Genomic DNA, 22,564 nt, shown 5'->3' with positions numbered 1-22,564 from the left:
GGCCCTGCCAGGATGCTCTGCCAGGCTATGCCTGCCCCTCTATGCCGTGCCACACCAGTACCTGTGGCAGCTGCCTCAGCATTAGCTGCCTGCATGGTGGCCAGCAGCTCGCTGCCCTGTGCCTGGATGGTGTCCAGTGCCACCCCCAGCTTCTCCAGCTCGCCCAGTGCCAGGCTGTTCTCACGGAGCTGCTCCCGCAGGTGGGTGGCATCGCCATGGGCACCGGGCTGGCACTGCAGGCGGCTCTGCAGCTGCTCCAGGCTCTCCAGCAGCAGATCCATGCGCTCCGTGAGCTGCGGGCAAGCAGCGCCCAGGGTCAGCGGAAGCCCAAGGGATGCCAACCAAAGACTGCCATGCCCGTGCCAGGCCATACCTGGCTGTAGCGTGGCAGGGCGTCATCCAGCACAGCGGCTGCCTGGCCCACGCGCCCACGGAGGTGCCCGTACTGCTCCTCTGCCTCCTGGCACCGCTGCTGGAAGGGGGCCACCTGCTCGGGGCTCAGCTCTGCCAGCTGTGCCACCACGCGCTGCAGCTTCCCCATCACCGGCCGGTGCTCGGCGATGGCCTCCCGCAGGCACTGCGGGCACAGGCGGGCACATGGGGCACGCAAGGGGACAGGATGGGTTCCCCGGTCCCTGCCACCACCACACCCCCGCTGTCCACATGTCCCTGCCACCACCACACCCCTGCCGCCACCACACCCCCGCTGTCCCCATATCCCTGCCACCACCACACCCCTGCCACCACCACATCCCCGCTGTCCCCATGTCCCTGCCACCACCACACCGCTGCTGTCCCCATGTCCCTGCCTCTGCCACATCCCCACCATTGCCACATCCCCACCCTCACCACATCTCTGTCATCCTCACATCCCTGCCACCCCCTCTGCCTCCCCCCTGTCCCCGCCTTGCCCATCACCACATCCCTGCCACCACCACGTGCCCACTGTCGCAGTGCCCACGCCCTGACCTGCAGCAGTGCCTGCTGCTCCCGGAAGGCCTCGTAGCCGCTGGCGCTGGGTGCCAGCTGCGTGCCCACGTCCTGCGTCTCCTCCAGCCACGGCCAGAGCTCGTCCAGCGCCTCGCTGAACTGTGCCAGCAGGTGCTGGGCCTGCTCCAGCTGCAGGGCGCTGGCAGCGCTGCGCTGGCACAGCTGCTCCGTGCTCTCCCGTAGCGCTCGCACTGATGGCTGCCCACGGACAGACAGACAGGTCAGAGGGGATGGCACAGCCACGGCACGGCCCCATCTGGCACCCATGGGTGCAGCTCACCTGCAGGTGCTGGCGTAGGGGCTCAGGACAGGCAAGCAGCAGCAGCTCTGAGACCCCCAGCAGGCGTTCGACCAGCGCCCGGTGCTGCAGGACCTCAGCCGACAGCAGCTGCGGGCAAGAGGTAGGCACTGGGTGCTGGGTATAGAGCTCTGGGTGCAGGGTGTTTGGTGCAGGGTGCTGCAGCAACCCTGGCACCTCCCACTTGGGGATCACTGCAGCAGCCCAACAGAGCAGGGACCCAGCACTGGTGTCCCCAGCGAGCTCTGGGCACCTTTTTGGGTGCCAGAAGGTGCGCCCATCTTGGAGCAGGGCTCCAGACCCACCTTCTGGTCAGCAAGCTGGGTACAGAGGGCGCTGGCATCCAGCTGCACCCGGCTGATGTCCTCCAGGCGCTGCCCAAGTGCAGCTGAGTGGCAGAGCTGGGCCTCCAGGACCTGCTGGAACTGTGGTGTGGAGCAGCTGTCAGCTGCAGGCACCAGGGTGGCATGACCATGACACCGACCCTCCCGGTGCACCCAGGGCCTGTTATTGTGGCACTGAAGTGGCATCACTAGGACATAAACCTTCCCTGTACACCCATGCCTGGTATCATGGCACTGGGGGTGCCCCCATCTGGCCATGGACCCTCCTGGTGAACCCACTGCTCACTGTCATGGCACCTCCTGCCACAACCCAGCAAGTGCCACCCAGCCAAGACCTCCCAGACACAGCCGTGGGCAGGGGGTGATGGTGCCCAGGTGCCCCTGCCCCTCACCTTTTCCCTGTCGCTGTCACTGACTGGGGCCTCGTGCCCGTTGTCCCAGGTGTCCAGCTCAGTCTCCATTTGGCCCAGCCAAAGTGCCAGCTCCTCGGGGGCAGTGCCCAGACGGGAGGAGGCCTCCAGGGCCTGGCGCAGCCGCTGCTCGGTGTCGGCACTGCTCTGCCCGGCGATCAGGTACCGCATCCGCAGCGCCTCCATCTTCTCCTGTGCCAGCTGTGCCTCCTCCCCTGTGCCCACCATGTCACCATGGCACTCACCCTGTCCCCACACACCACCCCTGGACACAGCTCTGGTCCCTCATCCCTGCCCAAGCCAGAATTCAATGCCCTGGCTGCCAGTGCCCATCCCACCATGTCTCTGACGCCCACTGGGTCACTCACAGCCCCTCTCCATCCCATGGGGTGCTGCTGAGCAGCCACAATGCCATGGGCTGCATCACATGGAATGGTGAAATTAGGGTGGAAGAGGCCTCCAAGCTCCTGGAGTCTGGCAACTGACCCAGCACTGCCAGGGCACCACCAAACCATGGCCCTCAGCACCACAGCTCCACAGCTTGGAAACCCCCCCAGGGATGGGGACTCAACACTGCCCTGGGCAGCCTGGGCCAGTTCTGCACAAGCCTCAAGGTGCAGAAATTGTTCCTCATGATCAACCTCAACCTCCCCTGGGGCAACCTGAGGCTGCTTCCTCTTGGCCCAATGCTTGGAACAAGAGCTTTCAGCCCCCCCTGGCTGCAGCCTCCTCTCAGGGGCTTGCAGAGAGCCACAAGGTCTCCCCTCAGCCTCCTTTGCTGCAGGCTCCACACCCCCAGCTCCCTCAGCTGCTCCTCATAAGTTCTCCAGACCCTTCCCCAGCTCCCTTGCCCTTCTCTGCACCTGCTCTAGCCCCTGCCACACCACATCAAACTCCTGCAGCCTCCCCAGAGAACCCCAATGACACTTGATGCCAGAGGTGCCCTGGGTGCTGGCACACCTGGCACTCCATATCCCTCCCTTCCCTCCCCTGCCCCATGGTCCCCAGACAGTGCCACTCACCTGTCACCATCTCCAGCACCTGCTGCCCACTCACCAGGGCACCATCCAGCTCCCCCAGCCGCCCGCGGATCTCCTCGCACAGCACCTGGCCAAGAGTGTCCCATGGCACCAACGCCGCACCCATGGGTGCCCCTGTGCCCACCACCACCCTTAGCCCTTCCAGTGGCCTCACTCCTGCCTCCCCCTCTCTGCTGTGACCCACTCAGCTGCCCCATGCCACCCTATCTCCTCACGCCCACCCCATGCCTACCCATTCCCCACCTGGGTTTGCTGGTGGGCGTCCTGCAGGCGGCTGAGGCAGCCGTTGGCACGCCAGAGCTGTGCCAGCTGCCGCTCCGTAGATGCCAGCCATTCCTGGAAGGAGTCCACGGCCTCCTGGAAGGCCTGGGCCACAGGCAGGATCCTCTCCAGGTGGCTATACCTGTGCCAGGGCTGGGTGAGCTGGGCAGGGCCATGGCTGGCAAAGCCCCGCTCCCCACACCTCCAGTGCTGGGCAGTGTCCACCCTGGCAGCACCCCCACCCAGCCCTGGCAGTGCCAGGAGCTCCCCAAAGTGCTCCAAGCTGAGGGTCCCACTCCATCCTGGCAGGCTGTGCCAGCCCCAGTCCCACTCTGTGACCCTCCAGCTGCCCATGCCCTGCATCATGTTGCCAACTGGCATGGCCACGCAGGGCACCCAACCACACTGCTCCAGCCCCAATGATGGTGAGCTGCCATCAAAAGGTCAGTGCCTACCCCAATGCCCCAGAGTCTCATGCCAGAGCAGTGCCAACCCTGGTGACAGTGGTCTCAGACCAGACCCACCTGGCTTCAGCCTCCTCCATCAGCTTCTGCCACTTCTCCTGAAGGCCAGAGAGGCTGCTGCTGCCCTCGGGCACCACTGTGCCAGGGCCATGTGCTGCTGGCACAGCTCTGTCCTGCAGCAGCAGCTCCACACGTGGCCTCCGCTCCTCCAGCAGCCGCTTCAGGAGCTGTGGGCAGTGGGAAAGGGGCTGTGCCAAGGAACCCCTCCCTCCCACACTACCCTGGCACATTCCTGGCAGCCCCAGACCCATTATTCCCAGCATGGATGGGAAGTGCCAGCTGGGATCTGCTGACCTTCTGCTCCTCCAACTGGGCCTTGGCCACCTTTGCTTCGGCTGAGGGTGACTTCTGGTTGCCCACCAGCTCCTCCATGTCTGCCACCCAGGCCAGCAGCTGCTCCACCGAGTCTTGGCCTTGCTCTGTGCCCATTACCTCCTCTGGCACAGCCACAACCTGCATGGACACCTGCAGAGAGACCTGGCTGAGCTGCCTGGCTGAGTGGTGGGCAGCTGTGGGGCAGCAATGGGGCTGGTGTCTCCAGTGTGCCCTGTCCAGGTGGCAATGCCAGGGACAGAGGGACCTGGACCCTGTTCACCCCATGGCAGGAAGGTCCTGGGAGTTCATGGCCCTGTGCCAGCCCCAGCTGAGGGGGACAATGGCAGAGACTTGCTGGTGGGGACAGCCATGCTGGCAGCACACTGGCATGATGCTGGCACTATGCAGGTACCATCCTGGCACCACGCTGGCTGGCAGGGCATCCCTGCCAAGTCCCACCCATGACGCTGGTGGCGAGGGCCCCTGCCCGGCAGTCACCTCGTTGGTGCCGCTGTGCCCGGCGCGGCCGCCGGTCAGGTGCCCGGTGGTGACGGTGACGGTGCGGGTGAGCAGAGCCTCGCCGCCGCGCTCGCCCGTTGGGTACTGCGTCACCTCCACGATCTCCGTCACGATGGTCTCGGTCACCTCTGTCACCTCGGTCACCTCCCGCGTGGTGAGAGGCTGCCAGGGCCAGGCGCCACGGGGGGCACCGCTCCGGGGAGGAGTCCAGGTCGCTCCCCCGACCTGCCCCGGCACCGGCACCGGCACGCCACCTGCGCTCCCGTTCTGCACCGACACCTCGGAGCGGCTGCGCCGCAGCACGGGGCTGCCGGCTCGGCTCTGCCTGGCGACGGCAGCCGGGCTCCAGCCGTTCTCCACCGGCAGCTTCTCCGGTAGGGCCGGCCAGGCCTCCACCGCGCTGCCCAGCGGCTGCCCCGCGTCCGGCTCCCGGAGCAGCTCCTCGTGGCGCCGGCTCCGCTCGCCCAGGCAGCTGGGCCTGCTCACCGAATTCCCCATGGCACGGGCGACGGTGCCAGCGAGGCTGCCGGTGCCGTGCCCCCACCTCGGATCCCGGCCTGCAACAAGCCAGGAGGTCCCGCGTCACGGGGGTCTGGGCACCGCCGTGTGGCACCGGAGCCACCGCAAGGATGCCAGCAGCGGTCCCCATCCTGTGCCCAGGGCCACCTGCACGGGCGGTGCCCAAAATCCCCACACAGGTGTTGGGGGGGTGTCCCAGTGCCCCCGCAAGCCCAGGGCTGCCGAGAGCTGGGGGACCTGGTGACGGCAAGGGACGAATCGCTGGCATCACCCAGGGGACTCCACGGTGCCGCCCTGGGGCTGGCATCATGCAGGACGCGGGTCTCTGCCCCACGGCGGGGGTCTGCGTGGCAGCCCTGACAGTGGGGGTGGCAGGGGCATGGCAGGGACATGAGACGGGCTGCAGCAGACGGACAGACGCCGCCGTGCCGCTTTGTGCCGTTAGATTAAGGCGGCGGAGGCAGAAAGGCACCATCTGTGCCGGGGGCCGCGGCTGCGGGCAGCGGGGGCACGCCGTGGGGAGCAGCCACTGCCCATCTGGGAGCACCCATCTGCCAGGGAGCCCCACCCACCCACTGGGGTTCACCCACTGCCAGCTCGGCATCACCTACCACCAGGAGCACCCACTGTCCCTCTGGGAGCACCTGCTGCCCGCCTGGCAGCACTCACCCACCAGAAGCACCCACTGTCCCTCTGGGAGCACCCACCGCCCCACTGGCAGCACCCACCCTCTTGGCATCACCCCCTCGGGCTCTCCCGAGATCCCTCCTCACTGCACCCTGCTTGTGGTCCCAGTGTGATACCCCTCACCCGTGGGAATCGGGTTGACCCCCACCTATGGGAGCACCCAACCCCCCACTCTGCCTGCAGCCGGATCCCTCCACGCTCCGGACCCCTTCATCCCTCGGATCCCCCCTGCTCGCACCTTACATCCTGGGGGGGCTGGGGGCTGCGGGAACCCACTGGATCCCAGGGGTTGGGGTGGGTAGTACCGGTTCCCACGGGTGGGGGTCACACCAAGCTCACATGGGGGAGTCACGCCGGTTCCCAAGGGCGGGGGGCTCACTCCGGGGCCCCCAGCCGGGCACAGTGTGTGTGTGTGTCGGGGTGAGACTGAGGAGACCGCGCGCCTCTCGCCCCAGTGCATCCCCGGCCGCTCCCCCCGGTGCCGCCCCCAGTACTCGCCCCCGGCCCCGCTTCCCCCCGGTACTTACCCCCCGGCAGAACCGAGCGTCCCTGGGGCCGGGGCCGGGGCCGGGCCGGGGGCTCGGAGCTGGGTTGGGAGGGGCCCGGCCCGGCCCGGTAAGGGGAAGAGGAGTGAGACCCGCTGCCCGTGCCCGGTGCTGGTGCCGCCGCAGCTGCCTTTGTGCTGCTCCCGGGGGCACCGGGCGGCCCCGGCTCGGCCCCAGCGCGGCCCCGGCTTGGGGCTGACCTCGCCGCCCCCCCCACCCCTCGCCGCCACCGCCTTCACCCCCCGCTCGTTACCGGGGAAACCCCCCGGGACCCGCAGCCATCCCGGCCAGGGGGGAGGGGAACGGGGCCGCTCCCACCGCCCCGACCCGCCTCGCAGGCATCGGCAGCGGCACCTGCTGAAACCCCCCCGCATCGGTCCCTGCTGACCACCCCCCCGTACCGGCCCCTGCTGACCGCCCCCGTACCGGCCCCCTGCTGATCTCCCTGGTACCGGCACCTGCTGATCCCTTCGGCACCGGCACCTGCTAACCCCTCCGGCACTCGTATCGGCTCCGCCGCCCCTCAGCAGCCCCCCGGCTCCGAGGGGTGCCCTGAACCCCCAACCCCAATTCCAGCTCCCCCAGCCAGAGCTGCAATGGAGAGTTGTGAGCGGCACAAAGAGGGTCACAGGGGGACACAGGGAGATCACAGCCATACCGCTCCCAGCGCCTGTAGGGGTGTGGGGGAGAGGGGGGTCCTCAGTTTGTCTGGGGACATGGTGCAGAGTTCCCCCCTCGACCCTCTCGAGGCCGGGGTCCTCCAGGCCTGGAGCTCAGGGACCCTGAGTTAGACCCTCGTGGGAGGGACTCGGAGTGGGGGGGCTGCAGTGCCGGGAAGAAGCCCATCGGAGGCTGGCACCGCGGCGAGAGGCCCTGCGGGGTGGGGGTCCTGCCCCACACAAAGGGAACTGGGGGGGTCCTGCCCCACACAAAGGGGGCCAGGGGCCGCTGGCGGGGGCGCGGCTACTGGGTGAGGCTCCCGAGGGGTCTCCCGAGAGCAGTGGGCGGAGGCGCCGGGGGGCTTTGTCTGCTCCCGGCCGTCGCCCAACCGGCACGGCTCGGCTGTCCGCGGCGCTGGCACCGGCATTGCTCCATCACCCCCAGTACCAGCATCATTTCATCATCCCAGTACTGCCACTGCCCCACCACCCCAGTACCAGCGTCACTCCAGCATCACAGCACCCCCTGGCCCCCCGGGTACTGCCTGGCACCCCTCAGCACCAGGCCGGGACCCCGCAGTGGGCAGCGAGGTGGCTCCTTCAGCTGCCAGGGGCTGGTCTGGCACAGGGCTGGAGGCGATGGGGCAGAGGGAACCGGGCACCAGCCAGCAGGTGCCATAAGGGAGCAGCTGGAAGGGGCCTGCAGGAGCAGACCCTGGAGCTGGGTGGGGTTTTGGGATCCCTTCTTGGATCCTGGAGCCTGGAGGAGAGGGGGAAGAGAAAGGAGGGAGGTCTGGGATCCCATCCCGGATCCTAGAGCTGTGCAGGTTTCTGGGATCCATCCTGGATCCGTGTGGGTTCCTAGGACCACAGCTCAGATTCCATCCTAGATCCCAGAGCCGTGTGGATTTTTGGGATCCTGTCCCAGCTCCATTGGTTTCCCTGCAGCCCTGGCAGTGCCCAGCATACAATGGCCCTTTCAGTTTGTGCTGCCATGTGTGTGCCCCTGCAGCCTGTGCCCAACGACAGTGGGCAAGGGGCTGCCCAGGAGGAGCCAGGCACCCGCTGGGGGTGCTCCAGCCTCTGCCCTACCATGGGTTCTGTGGGATGCAGGAGCCAGAGGCCTGTGCCAGCCAGAGGCACCCCAGGCGTGGCTGCACACCACTGGCCTGGGCAGTGGTGCCAGGTGATGTGGCTAAGCCTGGAGCTGAAGACAGCCCTGGCACCAGTGGGACTCTGAGCTTGCAATGCCACAAGTAACAGCAATGCTATGTGTGCCAGCTCTGCAGTATGTGCCAGTCATGTCATATGTGCCAGCCATGCTGTGTGTACCAGTGATGCCAGGAGCACCAGCAAACCCACAGGTCCGTCAGGCTCTGAGCCCATGGCAGTGGTGGTGACATTGGCAAGGGACAGGCCACACCATGACCACAAACCAGGTGAGGTGGCACTGATGCCACAAGACTGTGCCCAGCACAGGCATCACAGCTGGATTGGGGTTGTGCTGAAGGGTCATGCCTAGGCATCACCCTCCCTTTGGGCACTGAAACCTCCCCAGCCTGGGTGAGCATGTGTCTGGGCAGCTCTGCTGGTGCCCATGGTGAGCCCATTACCTGTGTGCCAGGCTCCGTCTGGGCAGGCAGCTGCTTCTCCATGGCATCCAGCCAGTGCCGCAGTGCCAGCAGCTGCTCCTGCACCTCCGAGCACCTCTCCGGGCACTTGCCAGGTTGCTGAGTTCTGGTGGGAGAGCTTGGATGTGCCAGGCACTGGCACAGGTGGACACCCTCTGTCCTGCCCAACACTGGCTCTTCAGGGCCACCTTCTTCCCATAGCCACCATCTCCCCACAGCCACCATCACCCACAGCCACCATCACCCCACAGCCACCATCTCCCCCCAACCACCATCTCCCCACAGCCACCATCTCCCCACAGCCACCATCTCCCCCCAACCACCATCACCCCACAGCCACCATCTCCCCACAGCCACCATCTCCCCCCAACCACCATCTCCCCCCAGCCACCATCTCCCCACAGCCACCATCTCCCCCCAACCGCCATCACCCCACAGCCACCATCTCCCTCGAGCCACCATCTCCCCCCAACCACCATCTCCCCACAGCCACCATCACCCCACAGCCACCATCTCCCCACAGCCACCCTCACCCCACAGCCACCATCTCCCTATAGCCACCATAATCCCACAGCCACCATCTCCCCACAGCCACCATCACCCACAGCCACCCTCACCCACAGCCACCATCTCCCCACAGCCACCATCTCCCCCCAACCACCATCTCCCCACAGCCACCATCTCCCCACAGCCACCATCTCCCCCCAACCACCATCTCCCCACAGCCACCCTCACCCACAGCCACCATCACCCCACAGCCACCATCTCCCCCCAACCACCATCTCCCCCCAGCCACCATCTCCCCACAGCCACCATCACCCACAGCCACCATCACCCCACAGTCACCATCTCCCCACAGTCACCATCTGCCCCCAACCACCATCACCCCACAGCCACATCCCCTGAGCCACCATCTCCCCACAACCCATAGCTTCCTTCAACCACCAGCTCCCTTGTGCCACAGAGCCAACAGTGCCAGCAGTGCCAGTACCTCTCCATCTCCTCCCCATCCAGCACTGACCCCTCCATGCTCTTCCTGGTGACACTGGCATCCTTGGCAGCACTGGGAGCCTGCAAGGAGTGCAGAGGGATGGTGGGGTTGTGGTGCCAGGGCCAAGGGACCAGAGGCTGGAGCTCCACCAGCCCTCACCACACCAGCGCAGGCATCTTGGGATCTCCCCCAGGACTGGGCAGGGCACTCCTGGCAGGGTCCCCCGTTCTCCACCCCAGGAGTTTGGCTCTGCTTGGCCCTGGCAAAGCCCCCAGTCCAGTGCACAGCTGAGCCCCAGCTACCCTGTCCCAAAACCAACCCAGGCCAATGCCAGGGCAGGGACAGACAGGAGATGGTGGGAGGCCAGAGGGAGTCACCCCAGCTTTGGGCTTTCCAGTGTCAGGGCTTGACACTGAGCCAGCATCAGGCACCCCCAGAGGCACCCTTAGAGCACCCTGGATGGTGGACCTGGGCCACAGACTGATGGCATCTTGGGCAAGGTGCAAGAGTGTCTGGGACCCTGGCAGAGCTGGGCCAGGGCACCCCAGGGAGGCCCAGCCATGGCACAGCTGCTGGGTGCTGGACACCGTGGGCTGTGCCAGCTACATCCTGGAGCATGGTAGCTGCAGCAAAGGGATTTGGAGCTGCCCAACAGCAGTGGCATGGAGTCTCAGCATGGCACACTGCCAGCCCTGCTCTGAGCACCTGGGTGGGCTCCTGGGCGGCACCATTGCCCTGCTCACACCCCAGACCTGCAGCAAGGTTGGGGTGGATTCACCATTCCCTGGCACAAACGATGCCATGCTGCTGGATGCCACCGGGACACTGGAGCCTTGCTGTGAGGCCATGCTGCCCGTGGCTGGTGCCCATTTGGGTCTCACTGGGGTGATGCAAGGACCTGGGAGGGGTCTAGGGGTCCTGGCACAGAGGGAATGGCTCCACAGAGAGGTTGGCACCCGGGGAGGCAGGGGCGTGGGAGAGGCCATCAGGGCTTTGTGGCTGCTGGAGGAGCCAAACAGAGCCGTGCCAGTGCCAAGCACTGCGCTGCAGCCAGCAGTGCCCGGGGCAGCGGGCACAGGGACTGGCAGCTGGTGTGTGCCAGCAGGGAAGATTCGTCTGCTGCAGCCATGCTGGAATGGCAACCACAGGTCCCACGTGCTGGGCATGGGCAGAGTTGTGCCACCAGTCTGGGGTTTGGTTCAGGGGGGATGAAGGTGCCAAGGCTGGGGGCTAAACCTGGCATGTGGTGGAGCCTGAAACCCACCTGAGTGGTGCCCACCCTAGGGAGCTGAGCAAGGTCAGCTGCTGATGCCCTGCCCTCATTGTCCAGCTCCACAGCAGCACCGGGGAGCTGGCACCCCCCACACCAAGCATTTCCCCTCCCTATGCCCACAGCAGTGCCCAGGGACCTCCTGAGGTTCAGCCAGGGCAGGGGGAGGGTACTGACCATGGGGAGGGGGCAACAACCCCTGTCCCAGTCCAGGGGAGAGGGGGAGCTGCTGGGAAGGAACTGGGAGTGGTGGGGGGGAACAAGGTCCCCATCAGCCAGCAAGGTGACCAAGGCCAAGGGTCCCCTGGGGACATGCAGCAGAGTGTGGCCAGCAGGACAAGGGAGGTTCTCCTGCCCCTCTGCTCTGCCCTGCTCAGCACACAGCTGCACAACTGGGGCCAGGGCTGGGCTCCCCAGCTCACAGACTGGCAACTGCTGCACAGAGGCCACTGCAGGCTGGGAAGCTGCTGAGAAGACTCTGAGGAGGGAAGAGTGAGGGACCTGGGGCTGCTGAGCCTGGGCAGGAGAGGACTCAGAGGGAATCTTCTCAACATCTGCAGGCTGGGGGACAAGAGGCTGGGGCCAGCCCCTTGCCAGTGGTGGCCAGGGCCAGGCCAAGGGGCAGCAGGCACAAAGTGGAAGCCAGGAGGTTCCCTCAGGAGCAACCTCTTGGCTTGGAGGCTTCTGAGCCCTGGAGCAGGCTGCCCAGAGAGGTTGTGGAGTCTCCTTGTGTGGAGAGCTTGCAAAGGCAGCTGGGCCTGGGGATCCTGGGCACCTGCTGGGGGTGCCCCTGCTGGAGCAGGGGGCTGCCCTGGGTGAGCCCCAGAGCTCCCTGCACACCACACTGGAGGTCTGGATCAGGTGTGAAGCATCTTGGGGAGGCACAGGGGATCCTGGGGGACAGGAGGGTTACATGGAGTGGCACAAGATGGCTGGAGAAGGTCCATGGCTGATGGACAAGGTGGCAGGCAGGAGTATTCTGGCACAGCTCCTGTCTCACCCCATGGCTGGCCCCATGGCACCAGAAGCTGCATGGAGTGTCCTCCCCACCCTCACTCCCTGTCTTGCTTTGGGGTCCCACCAGCCCAGCTCACCACAGCAGCATCACCACCAATGGGGAAGGGTCTCAGTGCCAGGGCTGAGGGGAGTGTGGCTCAGGGGGTACCTATTGGCATAGCAGGGTCACCCTGGAGCTGGGCAAGGGGAACTGGACCCATGGGTGGCAAAGGGAGCTGAGGGGCTTCCAGCCTGAGTGTGGGGCAGGGTTGGGGGTCCTTGTGAGAGGTGCCTGGCATGGAGAGGGTTGGGGAGACTGAGGGGAGCTGGGGACATCTGAGGGGACAATGGTGGCAGTGTGAGTACCACCCCAGGGAGCTGCGCTCATTGAGACCCACCTGAACCCCACAGGCACAGCAGCTGTGTCCCCCCAGCACAGGGGATGCTGCCCCACTGCCCCCCACAGCCCCCACCCTGGCTGTGCCCATCGGCTGCATCGCACCAGGACACTGTGGCTAATGGTGCTCTCACAGGGTGCCATAATGGGGCTGCCAGGCCAGTGCCACCTGTCCCTACTGCCCCAGAGGCACACATTCAGTTGCCAGTGGCACTGTGTCACTGCTCCTGGGCAGATCACCCCAGGTCCCAGACATGGCACAGCTCTGGTGGTGCCAACACTGTGCCCAGCACTGCCAGACAATGAGCCTGGACCAAGCAGTGGCACTTGGCATCCTGGGCTGGAAACACTCCTGAAGCCATCCAGGCCAGTGCCACGGAACCCCTTGGCTGTGCCAACATCTCCCATGTTTGCTGAGGTGCCCAAGGAATGCCAGTGTCCCGCCACATTCCTGCCAGATCCAGCCCTGCCTGGTACACATGGCACAGCCTGTCTGCTCCAGGGCATGGAGGCACAGCCCCAGAAGTGGCACAGGTTGGCACAGCACCTGAGTGCCTTGGGGCACAGCAGACACTGCTCTGCCCAGAGCCCATCACCCTCTCCCCATGCCAAGGACGCAGCCTCAGAAGCCTCAGAAGCCTCCACACAACCAGCTGTGCCCACTCGTTCCCACACCCAGGGACCTACTGGCACAGATCTGCAGCCTCCTGTCACCAGAGAGCCTGGCACTCACAGGGGCAGTTCTGGGGACAAACTCACAGCCCCACTGCACGCCTAGCACCAGGGAGATGCCCAGGAATGTGCCTGACACACCAGCAGCTGGTCAGACCTTGGCACCCTGGCATGCATCACCCCGACCCATGGCACAAGGGCACATGGCACACAGGACACATGGCACATGGCATGGTAGGTGATGGGAGCCCGCAGCTGGCACGGCCATGGCACAGCTGGGGCGAAAGGACCACGCAGAGCTGCGGGCTGGTTTCAGAGGATCCTTTACTGCCCGCGGTGCCCTCCGCACCCCATGGGCACCTGGCACCGGGTACAGGTCAGGTTTTAGTGTTTTTGCCCCCAAAATGAGATGCCCGTGGGTGAGCCATGGGCCCTGTGCTGAGGGGAGCACCCCCGGGCAGCGAGACCCCAGCTGGGCGCGGCAGTGGCACCGCATTGCCAGCGCCAGCATCATGCAGAAGCCAAAGTGGATAATGAGGTTATTAATAATTAATTAACACTAATAATGAGGAGGGGGTGGGGGAGTGACAATGGCCCGATTGACATGGATGGATCAGGCAGCAGGAGGAGGAGAAGTGATGCAAAGGTCCACGGCAAGCCCTGGCACTGGCACCCTGGGCACGGGGCAAGGAGGGGGCCAGGCGACCGCAGGGGTGCCTCTTGGGGGTCACTTTATTGCTTCGGCCCCGGCAGTGGGCATCAGGCGGGCCAGGGCACCCCTCTGGCAGCTGAAGGGTTCCGGTGCCACCCCAGCTCTGTGCCTGGAGAACTCTGGCAAGTGCCAAGGGAGGGGGAGGGTGTCCCAGTGTCCTCCGGCGCGGCGGCGGGTGGCCCGGGCAGGGGGCACGGGCTCCGTGACAGCGGTGAGGGGGTGGGATGGAGATCCAGCCACACTACAACAGAGCCAACAGAGAGATGGGATGAGACACTGACACCATGGGTGATGCCAACCAGCGCCATGCACCCACCCCTACACAGCCCTGCACTGCAGACACCCATGGGCACTCATGCCCCAAGCTGCCCTTGGAGGAGAGCAGCACCTCCAGGGCCATCCCGGTGCTATCAAGCAGAGCGCCTGGCCAAAGCCCCCCAGCGCCAGCCCAGCGAGTGCCAAGGAAAGCCAGAAAGTGAGAGTTTGGTGTTACCTGTGCCAGCGAGTGCCCAGCAGCCGCCATGGCTCCCCTTGGGCACAGCCAGGACCTGCCAACGGTGGAGACCCAGCTTAGGAGCTCGCCCAGCGGCACTGGCACTGCTTTGGTGGGACTGGAAAGAGACCTCTGCCAGAGAGAGAGTGGCACCGTCACCAGTGTGGCACAGGGAGTGTGGTGGGCACCACCAGGGAGAGAGGGAGAGGGGAAGCAGGGAAGAGGAGAAGAGGGCAAGAGGGAACAATGGAAAAAGGAAGAGGAAAGAAAGGGGAAAAGGAGGAAAGAAGGAAAGGGGGAAAGAAGGAAAGGGGGAAAGAAGGAAAGGGGGAAAGAAGGAAAGGGGGAAAGAAGGAAAGGGGGAAAGGGGAGAAGGAAGAGAATAAAAAGGAGAAGAGGAGGAAAGGAAGAAGATAAAAAGAAGAGGAGAAGAGGAAGAGGATAAGAGGAGCCCAGGTTGACAGAAGCTGCCCATTTTCTACCCCCTGGGCCGCCAGTTATCCCATGCCCCTCACAAGCTCTGAGGGTCCCTCACGAGGGTCTGGAGAACCTCATGGTGCAGGGGGGCACATGGGGCTGGGCAGCGGCTGGACTCTGACCCACACATGGGGTCAGGCTGGTCTGGCAGCACTGGCAGTGCCAGGCTGGTTTGGCAGTGCTGGCAGTGCCAGGCTCAGGCTTTGGCAGGCACCTGTCAATTACTGGCACCAGGTCAGTGTGAGAGGAAGGGGCCTGGTGCCGAGCACTTCCCAAATGCATGAACAGACAGATGGACAGACAGGCAGCGGCCAGCATGGCCACTGGCCTGCGGGCACACAGGTGGGCAGAGCCAAGCGAGGCAGCCGTGCCCTGGTGGGCAGGCGGATGGGCGAGCAGGCTGGCAGAGGTGGTGGTGGGCGCAGAGCGAAGCCCCTTGGTGGGTGAAGCGGCGGCAGGTCCCAGTGCGCGGCGCAGAAGCCCCAGGCAGTGCCAGCGCCAGCACTTACGGTGGCGGCACGGGCCCGGCAGCAGAGATGTGCCAAGGGGGCCGGTGGTAGGGACCCCTCCTCAGCATGGAGGAAAGGGCCAGGAGGTGGCGCTGGTGTCCGGTGCCGAGCAGCAGGGAGTTGGTGGCGGCCTCCTGCTCCTCCATCGTGTTGGCCATGTTGCGCCGTGGGGCAGGGGCTGGGGGACAGGGGCTGTGGGGCAGGGGCTGCAGGGCAGGGGCATCTTCTCCATTGTCTCCTCCTCCATCTCCTCCTGGTGCAGGGTGCGGGGCTGGCGGGTTCCTGGCAGCAGCTGGGTGGTTGCGGCACACGGCAGAATGCTCCTGGTGGCCGCGCTGGCGGGCAGGGCTGTGCTGAGGGTGGGGGCGTCCCTCAGCCCCTGGTACCCAAACCCAGCCAGAAGAACCCTTAATTAATTAATTCATTAGTCAAGTCTTTTTGGTTAAAGTTGAGGCACTGCTTTGGAAGAGGAAAAGGTTCTGAGTTCGTTAACACGAGTGGTTAGCCGTTGGCGTTGGCACATGCGGAGCGGGAACGGTGCTGCTTCCTTGGGTGGGGATCAGGCCACGGGCAGCAGGCACCCACAGAGCCCCAGGTGCCCCCTGCTCACCCCTTGCCCACAGCTCAGCAGGGGGAGTGAGGAGAGGGCAAGGGCCAGTTCAGCCGCCAGCTCTGCAGTGCTCTGGGGACCCGCGGCGTATCGGCGCCCGAAGCTGGAGGAGGAGTAGGAGGAGGAAGAGAAGGTCATGGAGAATCCAGAGCCAGTGGCGTCGAAGCTGCCGCGCCGGGAGCCTGAGCGGGAGCCGGTGCGGGAGCCGGTGCGGGAGCCCGCGGCAGAGCCAGCACTGCTGAGGTTGTAGGGGCTGTAGTAGCCCTTGCTGGACTGCGAGGAGGCCTCCAGCAGCCGCAGCCCTGTCCCATCCTCGATCATGCTGCGCTCCATGGCATCTTTGTAGGAGATCTTCAGCTTGGTCTTGGGGCAGGTGAGGTACTTGGAGTAGGTGTTGACGTCACGCAGCTTCTGGGCCGTGCGCGCATCGATGGTGCCCTTCTGCAGCGCCTCGTCTAGGGAGACACGTCCGGGGGCGTCCGGCTCGATCAGCCCCCCCGTCAGGTACTGCACCTCCAGGAACCGCTGCCCAGCCTCGTAGTAGAGCCAGCCTTTCTTCAGTGCCTGTGCCGCAGACATCTTTGTCTTAGTGCGTGGGTCCTCGAAGCCATAGAAGGCCTTCTGCGCCAGGTTGATGCGGTCCACCATGATCTTGTCCACCAGGCCCTTAGCGAGCGCGTCGGCAACCGAGCACCTGTCACCGGTGTTGGGGTCGATGATGCCCCCGGTGCAGGCCTGGGCCTCCAGCAGCCTCTGCCCTGTGATGTTGTCCACCAGGTTGCGCCGCATGGCTTCGGTAATGGACACTTTCTCCAGGGTGTCTGTGTCCAGGATGCCGGCCACCGGCCCCGTCTCCTCGGTTGGGTCGCTCCACACGGAGATGGGCGTCCGCAGCGGGGCAGGGCTGGCAGAGTAGGAGGAGGAGGAGGAGCCCACAGAGGATGAGCGCGAGCGGAAGCCACCCATGTTGCCCGAGAGCATGTCAGCGAACTCGGTGATGGAGAGCGTGCCCGAGCGGTACTGGTCCAGAGCCGACTGGTCGATCAGGCCCTTGCCGATGGCGTCGTCGATATCGTACTGGCGCCCTGAGCGCCTGTCGATGATCATGGACTTGACTACACCATCAGAGGAGGAGGTCGTGATCTCCTCCCACTCGCACTCCTGCTCTGATAGCTCCAAGTAGGTCTGGTGGTCAATCAGGCCCTTGCGGTAGGCCTCATACACCGACATCTCCTTGCCTGTCTCCGGGTCGACGATCACAACCCGGCGCTTGCGGACAGAGGACTTGGAGGAGGTCTTCCTCTCCCGCTTCTTCTCCTTCAGGGGTAGGAGGCACAGTCCCGTCTCGGGGTCAGTGATGCAGCGCTCCATCAGCTGCAGGTAGGTCAGGTTCTCCTCTGTGTTGGGGTCAAAGAAGCCCTTGGTGTCATCGCTGGGATCCAGCAGGATCTCGTTCATCTCCTCATCAAAGAGGCCCCGCTTGTAGGCCACCTCCACAGGTAGGCGGTGGCTCTCCTCAGGGTCGATGATGCCCCCTGTCGCGATTTGGGCCTCCAGCAGGCGGATGCCGTGGTCCTTCAGGATCAGGCCTTTCTTCATGGCCTGGAAGAGGGAGATGAGCTTGCCAGAGTAGGGGTCACGGTAGCCAGTGACAGCCCTCTCAGCAGAGAGCAGCTTGTCCTTGAACTCGGGCCCCACAATGCCCATGCGCACAGCTTCCTCCACTGTCAGCTTCAGCCCCTTGATGGGGTCAATGACGTAGCCAGTAGCTGCCTGTGCCTCCAGCAGCTCAAAGGCAGTGCCCGGCCGGATGATGCCCTTCTTCATGGCCTGGTAGATGGAGAGCCGCTCCTTGGTGGAGTCTACAAAGACACCAGCGATGCAGCTGGTGCCTTCCAGGAACTTCTTCAGATTCTTGGAGACCTCCTCGATAGAGGTGAGTCCCTCCTGGAGGCGCTGGGCTGTGGCCTCATCCATCACCTGGGAGAGGACCAGCTCCTCCATGGTGATCTGCTTGCGCAGGCCACGGAAGGTGAGGCGTCGTGTGTCGCTCAGCGGCAGCAGCAGCAGCCGGCTGCCCTCGTCGGGGCGGCAGCGCCGCAGCAGCTGGGTGTAGCTCAGCTTCTCATCCGTGGATGGGTCCACGTAGCTCCGCACCTCACTGGGCTCTGACAGCATATCATGGGTCTCCTTGTTGATGAAGCCCCTCTGGTAGGCCACCTCCAGGGGCAGGTGGAAGCCCAGGTGTGGGTCAATGATGCCACCGGTGGCAAGCTGGGCATCCAGGAGTTTGAGGGCTTCCTCACTAGGAATGAGGTCCTTCTTCATGGCCTGGAAGACGGAGATCTTCTGCTCACTGTAGGGGTCTCTGTAACCAGTCACAGCCCTCTCGGCAGATAGGAGCCGGTCGTGAATCTCAGGCCCCACTATGCCCTTCCTGACAGCTTCATCCACAGTTAGCATCTCATTCTTCACAGGATCGATCATGAAGCCGGTTGCAGCCTGGGCCTCCAGGAGGGAGCGGGCCACCTCTGAGCTGATCAGCCCCTTCTTCAGTGCCTGGTAGATGCTGAGCTTCTGCTTGGAGGAGGGGATGTAGATGCCAGCCACACAGCCTGACCCATACAGGTACTTCCAGACAGTCTCTGTGTCCAGCAGCTCCCGGAAGGTTTTGGAGCCCTGCTTCAGCAGGTTGTAGATGTCCTGGGAGATGATCTTGGCCTCGTAGAGGTCCTCAGCCGTGATGCGGCGCCGGACGTAGTCATAGGAGGTGAGGTTCTGCTGCCGGATGATCTCAGTCTTCTCGATGATCTCGATGATGATGATGATCATGCGCTCCTTGGATACACGGCCTGACTGGAACTCCTCCATCAGATGCTTGCGCTGCTCCTCGGGCAGCAGGTCTGAGTGCATGATCTCCCACAGTGACATGGAGGAGCCAGCCCTGCTGCCCACGGGGATGTCCACCTGTGTCTCCTCAAATACCTTCCGTGTCTCCGCCTCCGTGTACATGTGGGTGGTCTCCACCACCTTGGGCTTCTCTGGCTCCCTCAGAGGCAGCAGGTAGAGCCCCGTCTCAGGGTCCTCGATGCACCTCTCCTTCAGCTGTGTGTAGGTGAGGTTCTCCTGTGTGTTGGGGTCAAAGAAGCCCTTGGTGTCATCACTAGGGTCAGAGAGGGTCTGGTTCATCTCCTGGTCGAAGTAGCCGCGCTGGTAGGCCACCTCCACAGGCAGGCGGTGGCTATGGACGGGGTCGATGATGCCACCAGTGGCAATCTGGGCCTCGAGCAGGCGGATGCCATGCTCCTTGACAATGAGTCCTTTCTTCATGGCCTGGAAGAGGGATATGGTGTCTCCTGAGTAGGGGTCCTTGTAGCCAGTGACAGCCTTCTCAGCAGACAGCAGCTTCTCGTGCAGCTCCGGACCCACAACACCAGCCTTCACAGCCTCATTGACGTAGAGCTTCCGGTTCTTCACAGGGTCTATCAAGAAGCCAGTGGCTGCCTGGGCCTCCAGGAGGATCACCGCAGTGCTGGGCCTCAGCAGGTTCCTCTTCATGGCCTCGTAGATGTTCAGCTTCTCCTTGGTGGCCTCCACATAGACACCAGCAATGCAGTCACTGCCATGAAGGAACCTCCTGATGGCATCTGTCTCAGCGAGGTCCTTCACTGACTTCTTGCCTTCCTTCAGCTGCTCATACTGGGCCTTGCTGATGACATGGGACTCTAGCAGTTCGCTGGCAGGCACTGGTGCCCGCAGCCCACTGAAGGTCAGCTTCTCCTGCTTCTTGGTCTCTGCCTCCTCAATGATGGTGATGACAATCTTGATGATCTTCTCGATGGTCACCTTGCCTGTCTTGTACTGCCGAAGCAGCTCACGCCTGTGCTCCTCAGTGAAATACTCAGAGTGGATCAGGTCCCAGATAGTCATGGTCTGGCCCTTCATGCTGCCCACAGGCACCTCCACGGTGGCCTTGTCAAAGCACTCCTTGGCCTGGCTGTCTGTGTAGACTTCCTCCTGCTGTGCTCGGATGGCCTCGTCTGACAGTGGCAGCAGGCAGAGCCCAGTCTGCTGGTCACGGTGGCAGGTCTCCTGCAGCTGCCCATAGCTGAGGTGCTGGCGCCGGTTGGGGCAGTAGAAGGCCTTGGCCTCCTGCCGCAGCTCGTCCAGTGCCGCATTGACCTCAGGGTCGAAGTAGCCACGCTTGTAGGCAACTTCCAGTGGGAGCCGGTGGCTGTGGACAGGATCGATGATGCCGCCGGTGGCCAGCTGGACATCAAGCAGCCGCAGCCCAGTGTCACTGGGGATCAGCCCCTTCTGCAGCGCCTGGAAGAGGGACACGGTCTGCCCTGTGTAGGGGTCCTTGTAGCCAGTCACCGCCCTCTCTGCTGACAGCAGCTTCTCATGGAACTCTGGCCCCACCACCTCTGCCTTCACTGCCTCATCCACTGAGAATAATTTGTTCCTCACGGGATCGATGAGGTATCCAGTGGCGGCCTGTGCCTCCAGCAGGGACAGGGCCACCTCTGGCTTCAGCAGGTTTCTCTTCAAGGCCTCATAGAAGGTCAGCTTCTGGCCAGTGGATTCTACCAGGATGCCAGCAATGGCATCAGTGCCCTTCAGGTACTGCTGCACTGACTTCATCTCAGCCACATCCTTCACAGTCTTCTTGCCCTGGTGCAGCTGGTTGTAGAGGTCCCTGGTAATGACTTTGCTTTCCAGCAGCTCAGCAGCTGGCACCGGGGCCCGCAGCCCCTCAAAGCACATCTGGCTCTTCTTCTCACTCTCCTCCACAACCGTGATGATGATCTTGATGATCTTCTCCACCGTGATCTTGCCAGTCCTGTACTGCTGGATCAGGTCCCGCCTTTGGTCCTCAGTGAAGTATTCAGAGTTGATGATCTCCCAGATGGTCATCGTCTTCCCTTGGAACTTGCCAAACGGTGCTGTCACCGTGGCTTTCTTGAAGACATCCTTGGCCTCCTTGTCGGTGTAAAGCAGCTCCCTGGCACTGGCTGCCTGGTCAGTGAGCGGCAGGAGGCACAGCCCCGTCTCAGGGTCAGTCACGCACCGCTCCAGCAGCTGCAGGTAGGTGAGGTTCTCCTGGGTGTTGGGGTCGAAGAAGCCCTTGGTGTCATCGCTGGGGTCAGACAGGACCTGGTTCATCTCCTGGTCAAAGTAGCCGCGCTGGTAGGCAGCTTCCACGGGCAAGCGGTGGCTGTGGACAGGGTCGATGATGCCGCCGGTGGCGATCTGGGCCTCGAGCAGGCGGATGCCGTGCTCCTTGACGATCAGCTCCTTCTGCATGGCCTGGAAGAGGGAGATCTTGTCCCCGGTGTAGGGGTCCTTGTAGCCGGTGACTGCCCTCTCGGCTGCCAGCATCTTGTTGTGCAGCTCAGGCCCGATGACTCCCTCCCTCACTGCCTCGTTCACTGACAGCCGGGCATTGCGCACAGGGTCAATGATGAAGCCAGAGGCAGCCTGAGCTTCCAGGAGGACCAGGGCAGTGCCAGGGCTCAGCAGCTTCTTCTTCATGGCTTCATAGATGCTCATCTTCTGGTTGGAGGGTTTAATCAACAAGCCAGCAATGCTGCTTTTGCCCTGCAGGTACCTCTTGATGTCCTCCCGCTGTGAGAGCTCCTCAACGCTCACCTTGCCCTTTGCCAGCTTCTCCAAGCTCTCCTCGCTCAGGATGCCAGCAGCTGCCAACTTCTCAGCTGATACCTTCTGGCGGATGCCGTCAAAAGCGAACTCAGGCTCCCCGTTCTGCGCCAGGCCATCCAGCGCGTCCCTGCCGTTGGGCACCGCCATGATGCCTGGCTGCTGCGTGGCGGTGACTGCGGCCACCCCAGGCAACTCGTCTGTCTGGATCATGATCTCTCGTGTCTGGGCCAGGGCAGCCTTGTACTCTTCCTGCATCTGCTCCAGCCTCTCCCTCAGTCTCTTGTTCTCCTCTTCCAGCAGCTTCTCCTGTTCCTGCCGCTGCCTCTCCAGCTGTTGCAGCTCCTCCTGCTTGTGCCGCACGTTCTCCTCAGCTTCCTGCTGGTGCTTCTTAGCTTCATCCAACATGGCTTTCAACTGCTGCTTCTCCTGCTCCATCTCCTTCTGCTGCCGCTCCTGCTCTGCCTTCAGGTTCTGGGCTTTGTCTACTTCATCCTTGAAGAGTTTCTCCAGCTTCGCCTTCTCCTCCTCAATGAACTTCTCCTTCTGCAGCAGGGCATCCTTCTCCGTCAGGAAGCTCTGCTGGAGGAGCTGCGTCTCCTGGCGGAGCTGGGCCTGCTGGGCCACCTGCATCTGGGGTGAGGTGGAAAGAGAAAACAGGGTCAGATGGAACCGTGGCGGCACTGGCGGGCTGGTGGGGACAGGGGCAGAGAGGACAGGCAGGATGGGGGACATGGGGCTGCTGGGGTGTGGGACCACTCTGCTACATGGGTTAAGAGTTAAGGGAGCAGAGCTGGAGTTAAGGAACTAGAGCAACAACATGTGGGTGGGACAAGTGGGGAGAAGACACAAGGACTTCTACAGGGTCAGAGACAGGCTTGGTAAAAGGCTAGGAGCTTGGGACAGCTCTTGGCTACGGACAAGGGGGAAGCAGGACACACCACAGGGACACAGAGCTAGTACCAGTGGTGAGGACACCCCTGCAAAGCTGGCACTGGTGGTGGGCATCACTGGAGCAGGGGGTGTGAGGTGCT

At 63.8% G+C, this 22,564-nt stretch overlaps 1 protein-coding gene across 1 annotated transcript in view; it reads right to left on the bottom strand.

Moving 5' to 3' along the window:
- PLEC (plectin) overlaps positions 1–22,564 on the bottom strand; it is a 75,736-nt gene that overhangs the window by 16,644 nt on the left and 36,528 nt on the right. The window contains 17 exon segments of the mRNA XM_068161039.1: positions 62–293; positions 374–577; positions 970–1,188; positions 1,271–1,378; positions 1,594–1,713; positions 2,025–2,257; positions 3,065–3,149; positions 3,326–3,485; positions 3,868–4,034; positions 4,162–4,332; positions 4,681–5,258; positions 8,725–8,848; positions 9,734–9,813; positions 14,274–14,751; positions 14,976–15,078; positions 15,260–15,612; positions 15,828–22,163. Of these exon segments, the coding sequence (XP_068017140.1) occupies positions 62–293; positions 374–577; positions 970–1,188; positions 1,271–1,378; positions 1,594–1,713; positions 2,025–2,257; positions 3,065–3,149; positions 3,326–3,485; positions 3,868–4,034; positions 4,162–4,332; positions 4,681–5,258; positions 8,725–8,848; positions 9,734–9,813; positions 14,274–14,751; positions 14,976–15,078; positions 15,260–15,612; positions 15,828–22,163 (9,751 nt within the window).

This window comes from Melanerpes formicivorus, unplaced genomic scaffold (assembly GCF_026170545.1).
Source record: "Melanerpes formicivorus ecotype bairdi unplaced genomic scaffold, bMelFor1.0.p_v2 SCAF_56, whole genome shotgun sequence".
NCBI classification, from domain to species: domain Eukaryota; kingdom Metazoa; phylum Chordata; class Aves; order Piciformes; family Picidae; genus Melanerpes; species Melanerpes formicivorus.
The sequence above is the reverse complement of the archived record's forward strand: the minus strand, read 5'-3'. Positions and strand labels throughout refer to the sequence as shown.